The sequence below is a fragment of the Miniopterus natalensis genome, chromosome 10 (assembly GCF_054644295.1).
Source record: "Miniopterus natalensis isolate mMinNat1 chromosome 10, mMinNat1.hap1, whole genome shotgun sequence".
Taxonomy (NCBI): Eukaryota; Metazoa; Chordata; class Mammalia; order Chiroptera; family Miniopteridae; genus Miniopterus; species Miniopterus natalensis.
In genome coordinates, this window is record NC_142090.1 from 66,154,672 (window position 1) to 66,173,326 (window position 18,655).

At 41.9% G+C, this 18,655-nt stretch overlaps 1 protein-coding gene across 1 annotated transcript in view; it reads left to right on the forward strand.

Annotated features, from left to right (window-relative positions):
- SCIN (scinderin) overlaps positions 1-9,812 on the forward strand; it is a 62,371-nt gene extending 52,559 nt beyond the window's left edge. The window contains exons 12-16 of the mRNA XM_087821187.1: positions 3,529-3,706; positions 3,976-4,097; positions 6,866-6,943; positions 8,536-8,596; positions 8,999-9,812. Coding sequence (XP_087677313.1) covers positions 3,529-3,706; positions 3,976-4,097; positions 6,866-6,943; positions 8,536-8,596; positions 8,999-9,126 — 567 coding nt within the window. The 3' untranslated portion in view covers positions 9,127-9,812. The remainder of the gene's footprint in view (positions 1-3,528; positions 3,707-3,975; positions 4,098-6,865; positions 6,944-8,535; positions 8,597-8,998) is intronic.
- The last annotated feature ends 8,843 nt before the right edge of the window (positions 9,813-18,655 follow it).

Consider the following 18,655-nt stretch of genomic DNA (forward strand, 5'->3'; position numbering starts at 1 on the left):
GGCTGCGAGAGAAATCAAACCCCTGTCGCAGAGTCGTGAGACAAGAAGGCCTCCAGGTGTGGGCAGGGTTTTCAGTGGCTGAGTGTTTCAGCCTCCAGGGTGATTCATCACCTCGCATCCCTCCGTCACTCTTGAGATCCAAGTCTCCCAAATCAACCTGAGCTGCCCTTCGCACTCGATATATATCCTCAAACTCGGAGCCTCTGCCCACCCTTCCCTTCTGTGCAACCCATTCAGCTGAGGCCTTGAACCAGGCAGGTCGCAGCATCTCTCCACCTCCACCTCCTCTCTCAGCCACCCTCCCCCCTCAGGCTCTGCCCTGTGAGGATGCAGACTCCCAGACAGCCCACTCAGGTAGAAATTGTTTGTCCCCCGGGCCCAGGTGCTGGTGATGGGGTCGTGAGGCACCCCCCTTACCCTAGCTTCTTCAGCTTTTCCCTCCTCCACCGGCCCCTGTGCTGCGTCAGCTGAGCAGCCAGCCCTTCCTCTCTCAGTCTTCGATGGCTTCAGCCGTGGCCTCACTGTCCCCGTCACTCTGGCTCCTCTCATCTGCTCTTGCCCCTGACCCCGTGTCATCTCACACCCACGTGGCTCGATTCTCAACCTTGCCGTTGCAATAACTGCAGCACCTCGGGCATCTATCTCAGACACCTCATCTCTGGCAAGCATGCCCTGTCCTCCAGCTCCTTTACCCCAGAGTGCATTTTCAGCAATCGCCCAGTCTCATGCCTGAATCCTGAGCCCTTCCCATCCACCGCCACCCCCCTCATGTCCCCCTCTCTCTCCAAATCTCCATCACCCCTGCTCTCCACGGGTAACGGAATCAGAGTTCACAGAGAACGTAAACGTGATCACACAAGAACCACCTCTGCTCCCTTCAGTTTCACCAGTTTGTCTGTATCTGTATATTCTTCCCAGCTATTTTACAAAATAAATTCAAATAGTTAATTTATTTATATTTAATTATAAATATTTTGTTATTTACATATAAATACGAAATCATTTTATAACTTAATATCAATCTAGTCTTACCCATACTTTAAAAATAAATAATAATGTTTGTGCAAAGTTTATATTGATAAATAATTTAATGTATATTTATTATATAAAGAAATAAAATGTGACTCTTATTTAAGGCCAAATTCCTCCCACCTCCACTCCACTGCCAGCTTCTGTCTGGGATCCCCTTGACCTCTGGGCTTTCTAGGAACTTCTCTGGATTTTATTCTGTCCCGTGTCATTGTCCCTCCTCCAGTTCATCCCTATTGCAGGCAATAAACTTCTCTCTCTTCTGTATTATCAATTTATTCTTCTGTCTTGGATCACTTATTTCAGAATACAAACATGCCTTCTAGAGACTCCCATCCTTCCTTTAAAAACTCTCTCTTGACTCGGACACTCCCAGTGACACCCATTCTCTGCCCTCCTTGAAACCACAAGTCCTCAGCAGGGTGGCCTTCACCCACCGTGTCTGCCCTTTGAAGCCTGTTCTCGCTGAAGCCACTCCACTTGGACACCCATTCCCGCCCTTCCACCTGCCTCCCGCCTTCTCCCATCTCCCTTGTCTTGACCTCCCACTAGCATTTCCACAGTCCCCCTTTCCTGTCTTCTTGAAACACTGTTTAGGTGGGTTTTTCCCACTAGACTTCTGAAACACCGGGCCTACCAGGATTTTCCCAAACCTCGGGGCTCCCCTTCTACCGGCGGCTCTGCTGGCTTCTCCTCTGCTGGTCCTCTGGGCGCCGAGTGCTCCGGTGCTCAGTCCGGGCTCTCTCGGGTGATCTCATTTACTCACACAGTGTAAATGCCATCATTTGTATTGATCTCATCGAAAATATTCTGCATGGATTCTCATGGTCAATTATGACTAATTTTTTAAAAACATGTATCAAATTAAAAGATAGTTAAGCTCTCACCTACGAGCGCCCTCCGTTGATTTCTACTGGAACCATGAGTCCACGAGAATCATTGCCATCCTGGTCTCTTCCCAGGGGACCCTTCTTTCTGAGACGTGGTGGACCGCTTGTGATTCAGCTCTTTTATTTCCCGAGGCTCCCAAACTGGCCTCCACACTCGTGGCCTCTCCGAAACGTACCAATCCAAATCATTGTTTATAGGACTTTCTGTTTTCATCTCCTGCGAGGCTAACACTTTATCATGCTCTGTTTTGGATCGACTTGGGCGTGGGCCTCTCGTCCCCTGCCTCTCCCCCAGCCAAGCTCTTTCCTCTGTACCAATAAGGAGACCTTTGGATTAGACATCGAAAACAATGACTTCTGTAATTCTCCATCATCACATCTGATAGGTTCCTTTGAGCTTGGTCCATGAGGTCTCATTCCCACTGAGAGGACAATAGCCGCCTCCCTGGATGTTACCAACCCCTGGGACACATCTTTAATATTTCCAACAGCCATTCCTCGTGCACTGCTCTCTCTGGGGACCAGGTCCCGATGAACCTGGTGAAAATCCAACTCTCCGCATAGTCGGTGCCTTCACCTGGCGCCTCAATGTGGTTGGCCAAGCAGCACCATTGGACACAGCTCCTTCTTGAAATGCTTTCTTCACTTGGCCTCAAGAACACGCTCCTGATTTCTTTCCCCCTCTTGCTGCTCTGTCTCAATCTTGCTTACGCCTGCTCTCTGATATCACACGTTGTATCGAGTCCCACAGTGATGCAGAAAATGATTCACACATGGTCACAGTCACACAATCACATAGCCCGAGGTTCTCCCGGACACCGACACAGAGTCACAAGATCACAAGGTGCTAGACACAGTCAGAGACACAAGCGCATCCTAGACCCTCAGGCTCACACGCCTGTTCCTGCCCGGAGGCTGTACCGGGGCCTCACTCTCCAGCCAGAGCCTGAGCCCACCGGGCCCCTTTCACTCCTGTGTTCACTTGGCTGATCCTACACAGTGGCCACAGCTTCTTGGTTGAAAGGAAGGGGCATGTCAGTGCTGTGTTTTTAACCCCCTATAAATAGTCTTTTATAATTTGAGCAATAATTTACCTGACCCTGGAGCACTTTTTAGGGAATCTGTAGTATTATCTCTCAGCCTACTTTGGACTCCGGTCCCTGTTTTGTGATTTTTTTTTAGGCATCCCTCTGATTATTTGATAAACCTCCTGTTTAGCAGGGGACAGAAAACTGAATATCTTTGCTTTCTGTATGTCATTTGTAAATACTATGCCCTCTTTTTTTTTCCAGTTATAGCCTATCCTTGTTCTTATGGTCTCTTTGAATATTATCTTTGTTATTTATCACTTAAATTTGGCTAATTTTATTCTTAGAGCCTTGTGCTCCTGCCTGTGGGCGGTTGAGCATTAAACTGACACAGACGGGAGTCCTCCGGCTCTGATGTTTTTAACGCCATAGTGGTGTCCACGTGCCACCCTGAATTAGCTTCCTGGGATCAGGACCGAAGGCTACATGGATGGTTTGTCACTGTTGTGGTTGCTCTGACATGTTTCTTGAGCAGGTAGCAATGAGTTTGACTTACTGTGTTATTTTTCTTTATACTGCAGGTAGATGTTGATGCAAGTTCGTTGAATTCCAATGATGTTTTTGTCCTGAAACTGCCACACAATAATGGCTACATCTGGATAGGAAAAGGTGCTAGCCAGGAGGAGGAGAGAGGGGCAGAGCACGTGGCCAGGGTGCTCCAGTGCAGAACCACCAGGATTCGGGAAGGAGAGGAACCAGGTGTGTTCTGTGGGGCCCAGGCCGCTAACCAGAGCTTACATTTGGTATGATTGCTAATCACATAATTTATTTTTCCATAAATAGTCACTTTGTAAAGGTTATCAGTGGGTAAGAATCCATTGGTTGCCAAAGTGGGTGGTAATACCTGCTGTATTTAAGTGATTTCTCAACATGAACGTCAAAGTAAGATAATATTACTTGTTAACATAATGCAATACCAACCATATGCTCCTGGAAAAGCATCGGGTAACCCAGTGTGTCTTCCACAGAGGAGTTTTGGAATTCCCTTGGAGGGAAGACCCACTACCAGACCTCTCCACTGCTGGAGACCCAGGCTGAAGACCACCCGCCTCGGCTCTACGCCTGCTCCAACAAAACCGGGAGATTCATTGTGAGTGTCTTGGGAGAGACTTTGCGGCGTTGGCTCTGACACTTCCCAGCCAGGTTATGCTCTGACCCTCAGTTTTCACTTACCTGCATACCACAGGTCATAGCCTTCACTCAACACGGTGGTTGTAAGAGTCAGTGACATAATGGATGTGAAAGCACAGGAATATCGCAATGTACTATATAAATCAAGCTGCTCTGGAAAACACCAGCTACCGTGCACCAGTGTCAGCATGCGTGTGGATGGATTTGCTAAGTGAATAATCTGACACGTCTTGTGGGCAAAAAGAGTGGTTTCTGATCAAATCGCATAAATGGTACACTTCAATTCCCAAGGGGAATAAAAAGTTTCACTATGTTGGCTGAATAAAATGTATTAGGGAAATATTACAACCATTGGGCAAAATCACAGAAAGCTATATACACACCTGCAAATTAACCGAAATTAGGAGGAGTGTTTTATTTCAGTCATTCACAGGCTTTGAGTTCCAGGCACTTGGAAGTAAAAGTATCTATGTACAAGAGTGATTTTATACTGGGCTCTGGAATATCCTGGGCTGTAGCCCATTATTTCAGTTTAGCCATAAAAATGTTTTCTCTGTTTGCTAGGCTAGGCTCTTATATAATTTTTTTGTTTGAAGAACAGATTCCTTTACTGTATAAAATTTGGCCTAAAGATTTTATTCCCACTTCCTGGTGAATACAAGCTTTGTTTTTCAATACACACACACTTGAAAATTTCGTAAGTATTTTCCCAACTACATGTTTGCTAGAAATAAATGCTTTGACAAGAAACTGCTCAGGTACAAACCACACTTAATGTTTATAAGTGATTTGACCTGAAAATTAAAGATTTAAATAGCGGATTGTGATAAATACTTGGTTATTGGGCACCACAATTGCTCACTTACTTTTTAGGAAATCCCTGTGTTTTATGAGCTTGTCATCAGAAAATCTGTTGTTTTTCTCTTTTGATTGTTAATTTGATGTTACATCCGAACAGCTTCTTTTTCAGCATATGCTTCTATAATTTCTTATTAGTGTTATTTGCTAATACTGCTATAAATAACATGTTTGTTTTAAATGAAGGTGTATTTTACTAAAATAATACCTGTACTTTGTTCTTAGTAGAGTGTAAAGAATCTATTAGCCTTTGTTTTTTTGTCATGCACATATTTAGGAGAAATATACTTTTACCCTGCATTTACTCCTTTTCTTGTTTGATATTTGGAACTTTTACTCCCTTCACAGTTTAAAGAAAAGGGGTATTACTAAAAAGTGTTTTATCACCATCAGAAAATAGGCTTTGGACATGTAGACATGTCTAAAAGCAGTAGAGCCCTTTGGTTAAAAGCACAGCTTTTAGAGCCAATCTGCCTGAGCAATATTACTTACTTGGTGATATTTTTTACAGGCTGTGTCACCTTAGGCTGGTTACTTACCCTCTCTGTGCTGTAGTTTTTTCATCTGTTAAATGGGGCTAATCCTAGTATCTTCTTCATAGGGTTGTTGTGAATATTAAGTCAGTTGTTGCATATAAAGGATTAGAACAGTACATGGCACAATATAAGTAATATTTAAGATTTTTGATTTTTCTAATTTTTATGTGATTAGTAAATATTCTGTAAAAAGATAATATAAACAAATTTCTTGCCCTCTGTAAATGATTAGCTTTTTGTTTGTTTGTTTGTTTTTCTTTTATAATGATCTCAGTTTCTTATCACTTATGACATACAGTATATGTATTGTCGTGCTCACAGGGCTACAGACCGCCTCAGACCAGGTTGATGTGGGCTGGGCACAGCTGGAAGGTTCTCCTTTGGCTGCAGCCTGGCTTCATGTTTGTTTTTCCCATGCCAGACCCCAGGGGGCAACGGATCAGTGTTTCTCTGTCTCTCTCACTCTCCCTTCTTCCTCTCTCTCTAAAAACCAATAAAAATATATCCTCAGGTGAGAATTTAAAAAAATTGAACTTTAATACACACTTTTTGGTGATGGGTGTGTTAAACTAACCCTTTCAATTGCCCTTTAATGTTAACTATAGAGAATAAAATTTAACCCACTTAAAAGTAATGAAACTCTGCTTATGGAATATTATGTTATAATTTCATATTATTGAAAATTGTTGACTTATAAAAATGACCAAACCTATTTTTTTATTAAAATAATCTTAACCTACAAAATGAAAGACATCCTAATACCCAGACCATAAACTTGAATATATCAACATAAGAAATGTCCATACCCGTAGAGAATTTTTACAAGTGTTTATTTGAGCCAAAACTGACAACATATACCAGGAGCAGATCTCAAATGCTCCTGAGAATAACAGTTTTGCAGCTTCTTTCATGCATTTGGGAGAGAACATAAGGAAGGTTACAGGTTACATGGATTTGACAAAAAGCAAGGTGGTGATTCCATTACAGGATCGGTAACAAGATTATTTGCTTTCTTGGAGGAGTATTACTTCTGGTATTTCAAAGGTGTATTAACCCAGATGCACAAGAATAATGGACAGAGCTGGCTTGAAACCTTTCACTAAAGAAGTTATAGTCCTTGGTTGTGACTACCCACCATGATCTGCCCAGTTAGGAATTTATGATCAGATCACCCTGTGTGGTTACTGTCCATAAACCCTTTTTCTTTCTTTCTTTTTTTTTAATCCACATGTGTCTTTAGAGACTTTAGGAAGGCAGCATAAATCTGTAAAGAAATTTCTGTGTATATTAGGAAAATTACTACTTGACAGTAAAGTGTTCTTATACATTTCAGATTGAAGAAGTCCCAGGAGAGTTCACCCAGGATGATTTAGCTGAAGATGATGTCATGTTGCTAGATGCTTGGGAACAGGTAAAACTGTTTTGTTCATAACAAGAGCGTGTACTTGTGGCTGAGAGCTGCCAAAACCTGCTTTGAGAAGGGGCAAGTCTAAAAATAAATGGACCTACGGATTTAGGCTATATTGAAAGAGACAGTACATTTTGCAAAAACCTAAGACTCACACATGTGGCAAGTTGATGTCTTAATGTGGAAATACTTCCACAGTTACCATCTTTGCTGTATAATTTTAGGCAAAATTTTTCATTTATTTATAAAATTCACTCACTCTTAACTTGTTCATACATTCATATATTCATTTAACTAATAAATGCATTCGTGGGTATAATAAATGGGTATAACAGGGGTACAAAGTCATGGGGGAGACTGAAATATTCAGAATTTCTCTTGAAATTTGACAAGTCTTAGGAGACCCTTCACCTAGGAAGGAAACAGATACAGAACAGTTTTGAATCTACAAAGTATGTCACTGTTATGTCTATTTTGGAGAAATTAATGGTGATTTAACATGACACACCGATAGTTGTTTTTTTTTTTAAACCTCTATTTACTATTGTAAATTAACAATAGTAAAGGGGAAAAATAAATATGTTAGAAACTCCATGATATTGAACAATTATGAAACAGTTATCTGAATTTGGCCTACTCTTAAGTCAACCAAAGATATTGTTACTTCTAGGTCTGCTCTTGATTGCTAAGTCATTCAGTTATATTGCACCTTAGCTTCTTGTTAATTAGACTTACTGTGGTGGTTATCATTTCACAGTAGATACAAATATTGTCTTGTACACCTGAAACTAATACAATGTTATATGTCAGTTATACCTCATACTTTTTATGGACATTACCATGCTGTCACGGTTTGTTCTACACCCTGCAAGCAAATATTCCAGCCCTTTCTGTATGAATTAGAACACAGTCAAAACTAATTTGACCAAAATTTTTCTGCCAACAAGTGATTTTAAAGTGATTTACATATAAGGTAATTCAGGAGAATTTTTCAGCATTGAAGTACCCAACCTACATATTTAAGAAGGAGAATGATACATACAGAATATATAATTACATCAGTTTAAATAAAACCTCAATATTTAAATACTAAAGATTATAGCACTTCTACCAAATTGCTAAAGGACACAATACTATAGGAGAACATTAAGCTTCAATCAGAGGTTCATCAGTGGAGTCTGGGGCTCCCACAAACAAGCAGAGTGTGGTCCCCCCAGTAGAATATAGGGATAATGATTGTCTTACACACCCCAGGGGAGGGTGCAAAAAAAAAAACCTCCAAAAACCCCGCACAAAACAGTCCATAAGTTGTTTTTGAGAAAATTCACTTTATAAACTAGAATGTGAAATATAAAACACAAAATATCAGAATGTGAAATCTGGAGTGAAACTTGTCTGGATGTAAGTTTAGTCATCTCCTAATAAGTGTAAACACCAGGAAAAGTGGTTGGACTTCTCCGCACTTGTGTCCACAGTTCTCACTTCTGGGTTGTTGTGCAGATTTAATGAGCAGTGTGGGAAGGGACTTTGCATGGGGTCCAGCACTGAGTCAACATTCCCCCAACAGCATATGTTATTAGTGTTTCATTTTTCAGATTTTTATTTGGATTGGCAAAGATGCCAATGAAGTTGAGAAGAAAGAGTCTGTGAAGTCTGGTAAGCTAGATATCAATTAGCCTGAAAATTTTTAATTCACTTAGTTTTTATGATAGAAATAGTAAAAGCTCCATAACTATTATAACCTAGATTTTCTTTTTAAATTCCTTTTGAATAATCCTGTTTATTCTCGCACAATTTTTTGTTATTGAAAACATAAGAATAATTATGCCATAAGTATAATTCCATAAAGTTTGGATGTTTTTCAGGCAGTAATGAAACTCTTACAGTACATTCTGTAGTAGATGAGAGAAATCTATAAGTAATTGTTCTTATGGAACAGTATTTGAATACTTGGGGGCAAAGAAGATTTAATTAATTACTTTTTTGGGAAAACTTTTCATTCTACAGTTTCTTTAATCAAAAAGAATTAAATTTATATGTCTTTGCACTTCTTTTTAGCCAAAATGTACCTTGAGACAGACCCTTCTGGAAGAGACAGGAGGACGCCAATTATCATCATAAAACAGGGCTATGAGCCCTCCACATTCACAGGCTGGTTTCTGGGCTGGGATTCCAGCAAGTGGTAAACTGATTTTTGTAGGAGTAGACTGATTTTTGTGGGGGGGGGGGGGTGTATGTAACTTTAGAAAATTAACCTCAGCTAAACTGCTATTTTTTTAACACATAGCATTGGTTTGAAATTCTTTTTAAACTGGAATTTGCTGATGTTAATGTATAACCTAAACTAAACTTTTGTTTTGGACCATTATTAATTCTGCTTGAAACTGATTTATGTCTTTTTATATAACCTTTTAAAGATGAAAATCTTTGCACAAGCTCGGGGAATTTGTCAGAAAATTTTATTACTCGGGAGCCATTAGCCAAACGTGTTCTTTAACATGCCAGAGAGACAGCGTAAGGTTCTTCTCCTTCCTATGTGTGGGGTTCAAAAGAGGAGTATGTTTGCAGTAAAGTTTATGTTAAGATGGCTGTTAAAGTTTGCTTCCCTCCTTTAGCCAATGTGACTTTGATGCCATTAACTCCTAAGTGTCATTTTCCAAGAGAAATTTCACCTTTCTTGCCTTTTTAAAAGCCTCTGAAAGCACAGCTCTTTCGTGACAAAACACTTTTTGCACTCTTACCCACTTAGAGATATATACATATATATACATATATATATTTGACAGCACACGTTTAATGTCACAAAAATATGTACAAAATCACTTTACTGAGGCAGTCTTTCATCATTAAAATAACATCTTTTTGAAAAGGATTTTTTGTTGTGACATTTTATTCAAATGTGATATGTGAGTTAATTACATGATTGATTTTAAGGTTAAATCCTTTTATGCATAAATAAATATAAGTTTAACATTTCTTGATTCATCCTCATTAAGTAGTAGTCAAAATCAGACAACCTTTTCCATGGTTACGTAATTATGATAGATTTTAAATATCATACAGTTCACATGCAACCTGAGTCCTGTGAAAAGATAAACTGAGGTATATTAGAAGTTTTCATATGTATGGGGGGGAAAATGGGGGACATTTGTAATACTTTCAGCAATAAAGATAATTTTTTTTAAAAAGTTTTAAAAGTTTATTTGACCAAAATTCAATTGGAACTGGGCAACGCCTCGGCACAAGTGGCGGGGAGCCCTCCGCCTGCAGGAGTTGCAGGCGAGACATTCGTAGATAAAGTGGGAAGCCAAGCGAAGAAGTTACTGGTAGGCTATAGCTTAAAGCCTGGTCGCCTGTTTGTGACTGGTTGTCCTTAGGTTTCAGTTTTGTAACCGTGAGGCATTTACAGGCTGAGATTTTGTTTTGCTTATGAAGGTCTCCATGGCACTGAAGCCACCTCGGTCAACGGCTTCCCTATTCAATTAACTTAACAGCTCCAGGCAACAGGAGTGGAGCCCTCCAGCCCAGTAGAAACCAGCTTCGGGGTGGGCCGGGGTGGCTGAGGGGGGAGTGGAAGCTCCCTTCCACGGAAGGGGGATCGGGGCCGGGGCTGATCCAGGGAATCCTCGCCCTCCCTCTGGGGAAGCGGAGGGCATCCGTGTTTCAGCTCAGGCCCCAGCTTGGGGAAGTGGGCCCAGTTCCATGGTGACATGATGAATGGACCTGCGGGGACCTGGGGCTTGTGTGGGCGGTAGGGGGGCAGTGAGAAGCTACACCCCCAGGGGCTGCTCATTCATTCAGTGAATATCTATCAGGCACCTACTTGGTGGAGGGCGCCATTCTAGGCACTTTCGATGCAACGCGAATGAATCAGACGAAATCCCAGTTGTCATAGACTTTATGTTCCAGAAAGGGAGCTGAAAAAAGCAATATCAATAAATACATGTGTTATAAAATATTAGAAGTCCTGTGGAGGAAAAGATACAGGGAATGGAGACAGGAATTGCTGCGTGAAGAGGGAGGCAAAGTGCAACTTTAGCAGGGTGCTTAGGGAAGGCCTCGTGGAGCAGGGAGTCACGCAACTGGCAGGGGCGGGAGTGAGCCCTGTAATCACACCCAGGCTGTGGGAAAAGCGAGTACAAAGGCCCGGCAGTGGGGCATGCGGGATACAATGGGGCTGAGGTCTAAAGGAGATTCTTTAGGGCTCTCTCCTCTTATCACCACTGGACTAGATTAAAAAAAAATAATCTTAAGTAGAACTGCTTGTTTTAAGCCTCAGCTGTGAAAAGGTTGCATTTCCAAACCCCACACACAAGCACTCAGTGACGCTGACACCCGAGGAGGCAGCCACATCATCAGCACAGTTACCAGCAAGTGCACCTGCTGTACCGGGAAGGTTTAGGAGCCCTCTGTTTAGTAAACTGAAGGGCAGCCGGTGGAGAGGGGGACAAAGAAGATTTGTGAGTCTCCCAGAAAGGGGGAGCCGGGGAGCTGCAGTTCTAACTTCACACCCAAAGTCGGTATGTCTTACAGAAACACCCACAACGCGTGTAAAATCAGCATGGTAGGGAGGGGAACCAGTCTACTTAAAAGGTGCACATTTGGTGGATTATAGAAGGAGACAGCATATAGACTTAAAACTAATGATAGCATATAGACTTAAAACTAATAATAGCATATAGTCTTAATACTCCAGTTATACAGAAACCTGCATAGAAATTAGTCTTTTGGATTTGAATGCAGTTTCATAGAGCCAACTAACAAATATAAAAGTTTCATAATGAATTTTCTATTATTATTATTTTTTTGGATGGAGCTAAAGCTTATTCATTTTTAATATAAAACATTAGATTTCTCTCCTCTTTGATTTTCCTCAAAGATTTTTGGGGTGAAAAAACAAAAATATATTGAGTTCTCAGCGACAATTGCTTTACGTACCTTGTCTCACTTCAAATAATATAGCACACTCATTTTTGAGTGAAATTTGTGGCTAGAAAACAACAAAATTTAATGAATCCAGAAAAATCAAGTGGTAATCAGAAATAGGTATTCTAGTCAGAAGTAGCACATAAGCAACGACTATGGTGTTAACTTTGTGTAAAATTCAGGAAACAAGGAACCTAAGGAAAGTGAGCTATTGTTTGTTTTGTTTTGCAAGACCATTAGAGAATGGACTTCAAAATAACATATATTGGACAGGGTATCCAGAATGATAAAATAAACATACATATTTGTTTCTTGAATGCACTTAAAATATGCACGAAGAGAAAATATTCTGGGCCATAAAACAAATTTCAGCACATTTAAAGTATTGAAAATATGCAGAGTATGTTCTCCAGCCACAATGGATTAAACTAGAAATCAATAAGAGATATCTGGCTAATCCCCAAATATTTGGATGAAAGGAGAAATCACAAGGGAAATTAAAAAATATTTCTATCTCAATGAAAATTAAAAACAGTCCATCAAAATATGTGGGAAACAGCAAACCCAGTACTTAACAGGAAATTTATAGCATTAAATCCTCACACAGATAAATAGAAAGACCTCAAGTCAGTGACCTAAGTTTCCACCTTAAGAAACTGTAAGAAGAACAAATTAAACCCAAAGAAAATAGACAAGGGAATGACAAATACAGACTAATACAGAATAGGGGAAAAAACATAAGTTACTAATATCAGAAATAAAATAGGGGTATTGCTACAGAAACTATGGACACTAAAAAGAAAATAGGAAATATAATCTTATGCTTATAAATTTGGCATTGATGAAATGGGCACATTTCTTGGGAGACAAACTACTGAAGATAATTCAGGAAGAAACATAACCTAATTAACAATGTACACACACATTAAATAAATTGAATTCACAGTTAAACACTCTCTGAAAGAAAAGTCTAGGCTTAATTGAGCTTTATCGGTGACTTCTAACAAACATATAAGCAATGAAACCAATTCTATACAAACTCTTCCAGGTAATACAAGAGGATAATAGAAGATAAGAGGAAATGTCCCAACTCGGGTATGAGGCAGGTGTTACCCTGACCAAAATGAAACAAGATTGTAAGAACAGAAAGCTACATGCCAGCATTCCTCAAAACACTGATGTAAAAATCTTAAAATTTTATCAAATTGAACCCAACAATACATAAAAATTAAAGGGATTGTATCCCAGGCCCTGGCTGGGTAGCTCAGTTGGTTAGAGCATCGTCCTGATATGCTAAGGTCGTGGGTTTGATCCCGGGTCAGGCACTTAAAGGCAGCAACCATGAATGCGTAAAATAAGTGAAATGGATGTTTCTCTCTCCCCCCTTCCCTTTTTTCTCTCTCAAATCAATAAATTTAAAGGAAAAAAAAGATTTAAAAAAGAGGTTTATCCCAGGAATTCATTTTAACATAAAATTTGATCAAGAAATCTCCATATTAACAGCCTAAAAGGAAAAACCATGTGACCATCTGGAATGATGCAGAAAAGCGTTTGATAAAATTCAAGAACATTCATAATAAAACTCACAGGGACCTAGGAATAGAATGGAAATTCCTTGCTCTTAACAGAGGTATGTACAAAAAATGTACAGCTGACATCATATTTAAGAGTGGAAGACCAAATATTTTCCAGTAAAATCTGGAACGAGATAAGATGTTTGTTGTCACCTCTTGCAGAGCCTACTGGAGGTCCCAGCCAGTCTTCGGAGGCAGGGTTTCTCACCTTGGACTATTGACCTTCCGACAATTCTTTCTTGCCCTGCAGTACAGGGTGGTTAGTCGCATTTCTGGCCTCTGCTCCCATGATACCAGTAGCATCCTCTCCCTACCCCCACATCCACTCCTAACAATCAAAAATGTCTCCAGACATTTCCAAATGTCCCTGAGGGGAGAGGGAAGCAAAATTGCCCCTTATGGAGAACCCCGTCAGTAAGGTAAGAGAAAGAACTAAAAGGTCCGAAAACTGGAAAGGTTAAAAGTAAGTACTCTTGGTAAAAGTGATCTATCTGGTCATAAATAGTCTTTAAATGCTCCCAGGTGATTACAATATGCAGCAAGGCTGGAGGCCTACTAGAGCCTGTTGCAAATCACAAACAGCTCTCTGCAGCTCTTTAGATCACCTCCCACAGCCCTCCCCAGGATTCACCAGCAGGCAGCATTCCTACCCAGGCACCTCTTGTTTTACTGTGCTCCGCTTTGTTGCACTTCACAGCTCTTTTGTTCTTTGCAAACTAAAAGCAAGACCCTTCACCAGCAAAAAGATTATGACTAGCTTTCTAGCGACGTTCACTTTACTGCGGAGATCTGGAACCAAACCTGCAATGTCTGCGAGGTATGTCTGTATTAGAGTTGACCCTCGAGTAAAGCAAGGATTAGGGGTGCTGAACCCACCCCACACCCGTCTTTCTCCCCACCTCCCACCCTTCACCCCCCACCCAAGTATTTTTGATACAAGGTTGGGAATCCGAGGTTGGGAATGAGACAATACTGTTTTCGATAAGCAGTTGGTTAAATATGCAGATGGGAAACCCATGGATACTAAAGCCTGAATGTACTTATGGGGGAAAAAATCAGGTATAATAGACCCACACAGCGCAATCCCGTGTTGTTCAAGGGCCACCTGTATTTTCATATACAGGTATAGCAACAGCTCTCTTTCAGGCAACAGTAGTTGATAACTGTCAAAACATCCCTTTGACTTAAAAGCCCTGTCCATGTCTTACCCTGGCCTCAAATAAAATGTGAGGCATTGAATACTCTGTTAAAAAAAACAGTGCTATAGCCCTGGCCAGTTTGATTCAGTGGTTAGAGCCTTGGCCCATGGACTGAAGGGTCCCAGGTTCGATTTCCGCCAAGGGCATGTATCTTGGGTGCAGGCTCAGTCCTGGCGTAGTGCTCGGCCCATGCAGGGAGGCAACCAGTTGGTGTGTCCCTTTCACATCTATGTTTCTCTCTCCCTCTGGAAAAAAACAAAACAAAGCAAAAACACTACATGTCAATAGGATAACATTTACTTTCTGTTTACTCCAGAAACAGATTTTTATTTTAAAGCATTAAGGATGAAAGTTATCTATTTGTGTATCCCTTTAAATTTTTTAAAACAGTGTTCTGACTGATTAAAACAAAAATTGAAACAAGCAGAATAGAGACAGACTCAGAGAGAGCAGGCTAACAGCCATCAGGTAGGGGTTAGGTGGAGGGATTGAGCACAAAAGAAAAATACTCATGGACTTGGACAACAGTGGTGATTGCAGGGGCAGGGGGAGGTGGAGGAGGGTATGGGGCATAAATGCTGAGGGACTGAGACTTGACTTGGGTGGGTGAACACACAATCCAGTGTGCAGAATTGTGTAGCTAAAACCTGTGTAATCTTGTTAACCAATAAAGGGGAAAAAAGTATTTCCTGGTATTCAGCCCTGCTCAAATAAACCACAAAATGCTTTTAGGTTGGGGAGATGGATCCATCCATTTATCCATTAAGGAAAAAAAAATGATAGAAATAAAAATTAAAAAAAAAATACCTTCAGAGATGTGCGCATCCAAACAGCACAGTAGAGGGCACTCTGTGTCCATGTTAATGAAGAGGGACTTGCCTAGGTCCTGAAAACACTGAGAAATTGTCGAATTTACTTTTATTTTAGATTGCGAAAGCGTAATGTTTCTAAGCAGGTTAAAGGCGGCTGTGTTCCTAGTCTACGAGTATTTTATACTGTTTTCCAATGTTGAGGTTCAATTGTGTGCAGTCATATTCATTTTATAATACATTTGCCACATGCCAGGCTCTCCTGACACCTGGCCGCCTGCTGTGTACGTTTGCATGTTTATATCCCAGTGCTGGTGAAGCAGCAGAGAGCAGATAGTTGAGGGCACCTTGCCCTCACGCTGCTACAGCCTATTGGGTGGAGACAGAAAGGAAACAAATACTCAAATACAGATCCTGCCATATGAAGAAAAACGGGGCCAGAGAGGAAGAGGGATTGTGAGGTGAGGGATTCTATTTTAGGTAGGGAAGGCCTTTCCAAAGTCACATGTGGACAGAGACCTGAGAAAAATGAAAGGATGAGTCTGTGATGGTTAATTCTATGTGTAACCTTGATTAGGCCACAGGATGTGCAGAAATCTGGTGAAACATTATTTCTGGACACGTCTGTGGAGGTGTTTCTCAGAGATCAGCATTTGAATGGGCCGCCTGGGTAAAGCAGAAGGCCTTCCCCGGTACGGGTGGGCCTCATGCAATCTGCTGAGGCCTGGCTCGAACAAAAGGCAGAGAGAGGCTGACCTGCTTCTCTCTGCCTAACTGCCTCCGCGGAGATGCCAGGCCCCTTCTCCTGGATGTGACTTGCCGTCAGCTCTCCTGGTCCTGCGGCCTTCGGACTCCCACTGGAATTGACACCAGTGGCTGTCCTGAGTCTCCAGCTGGCAGGTGGCGTTTTGTGGGACTTCTCAGCCTCCATACTCACGTGAGCCAGTTTCTGGTAAGAAGTCTCATTTTAGAGATACACATAGCCAGTTAGTTTCTCCCTCTGGGGAACCATGGCTAATGACTAATACAGAGCTCTGGGCTTATCTCCAGATGGGGACCCGCAGAGCCTTCATGCTGCTTGGCTTGTTCAAGGAGCGGTGAGGAAGCGGTGTGGGTCTAGTGAGAGAGAGGTGGAGAGAGATGAGCTCGGAAAGGCAGGAGAAGGGCAGGTCAGTGGGATTTTCATTTTCCCTCTGGGTGAGATAGGGAGAATGGACATGATTTGTCTCCTATTTTGCAAGGCTCGGTCTCACTGCTGAGTCGAGGAGAGCCTGCAGGATGAAAGCCTGGAAGGAGAGGCCAGTCAGGGGGCCTTGATGATAATCCAGGCAGAGCTGGTGCTGGTGGAGAAGAGGGGCTGGATTCGGATACGTTCCGCATCTGAAGCCAACAGAAGGGGAATGGATTTGATAGAGGGTGTGAGAAAATGAGGGAAATCGAGCATCACAGGAGTTGCCGTTTACTGAGCTTGGCAACACTGCGTGAGGAGAAGGTCTGGCTGTGGAAATGGGAGTTGATCACGTTCATTTCTGAGATGCTTGTGCTGTGGGACAGTCTATTGAAGTTGGTGTGCCGGCTGCTCCAGTTCAATAGAGAATTCACGGCCGGGAGCCTGCGTGTGCTGTGGGTCAGCGCACAGATACAATTAAGGACAGGAGTGGGTGTGAGGACCCAGGGTGTGCGTGTAGATAGAGGAGACGTTGGGGAGGATAACTGAGTCCTGGGGTGCTCCGTCCTGTAGGGGGAAGGCGGGAGGAGGCCAGCAGGAGCCTGAGAAGTGGGTGAGAGAGAGATCCCGGTGAGGCAAGAAGAAAACGAAGGGAGTCCATGAGCCAGGGCCTTGCTGAGGCTGTCGACCATCTTCAGTTATAACCATGTAACTATAACAAGGAAACGACTCCCTAGGCCTTCCTGGTAATTTCCTAATGATATAACTAAACACTCCTGTGAATGTTCTAGAGGATGCTTATGGGGTATTTATCACCAAATTGTGCATTACCTAAAGGGGTGATTTTTCAACCAGGGCCGATTTTGCTCCCCAGGGGACATTTGGCAACAATGTCTGGTGACGTGTTTGGATAATCCTGAATAATCTCTGCATCTCAAGATCCTTAATTTAATCATATCTGCAATGCCTCTTTGTCATGTAAGGTAGTATATTCACAGGGCCCAGACAGGATGTGGTCGCCCTGGGTGAAAAGGTATGCAGTGAAATCGGTATTCTAGCCAGCTGCCGTATTGCTTAAAAGCTGATAGCCTGAGGAGCAAGTAGATTCTCTCATTTTCTTTCATCAATTGCATTCAGCCTAGACCTTCATTTCTATTTTTTTTAAAAATATATCTTTATTGACTTCAGAGAGAGGAAGGAGAGGGAGAGAGAGAGATAGAAACATCAATGATGAGAGAGTCATTGATCAGCTGCCTCCTGCACGCCCCCGACTGAGGATAGAGCCCGCAACCCGGGCATGTGCCCTGACCGGGAATCAAACCCTGATCATTTGGATCCTAGGTCAATGCTCAACCACTGAGCCACGCCCGGCTGGGATAGACCCTCATTTTTTTTTTTTTTAATATATCTTTATTGATTTCAGAGAGAGGAAAGGAGAGGGAGAGAGAGAGACAGAAACATCAATGATGAGAGAGTTTTGAGCCCGCAACCCGGGCATGTGCCCTGACCGGGAATCGAACCCTGATGGCCTGGATCCTAGGTCGACACTCAACCGCTGAGCCACGCCCGGCCGGGCGACCCTCATTTTTAAAATAAAAAATAAATATAATTGTAGTTGGGAGAAAATCTAGTCAGCACTTCATCTCTTTCCTGATCTTTGCAAAGTTGCTGGTCTTGTTCCAACCTGACAATCTTATAAACAGAGGCAGAAAGAAATTCCTGATCCTGGGCTCACATAAGGCAGCTGCTGACTGCACAATTACAATAATGTTATTAGCTGAAAGACAAAAGTGTAGGTGGGACAGTTAGGAAGACAGAGACTTGAGTAGGCTATCTCATTGGAGTTTAACCAAACCAAAATATTTTGAACAACTAGAGATCTAATTGAATAAGATAATTTGGAGCTTTGGTTTATGAGAGTGGCATTTTTTTTGTTCTCAGTCACAGGACACCTGTGAATTTTATGTATTTGAAGATCCAACAGGGACATTGCTAGAATGACCATATTCTCAGAGGGTCATCAGGGAGGTTAGGCAATA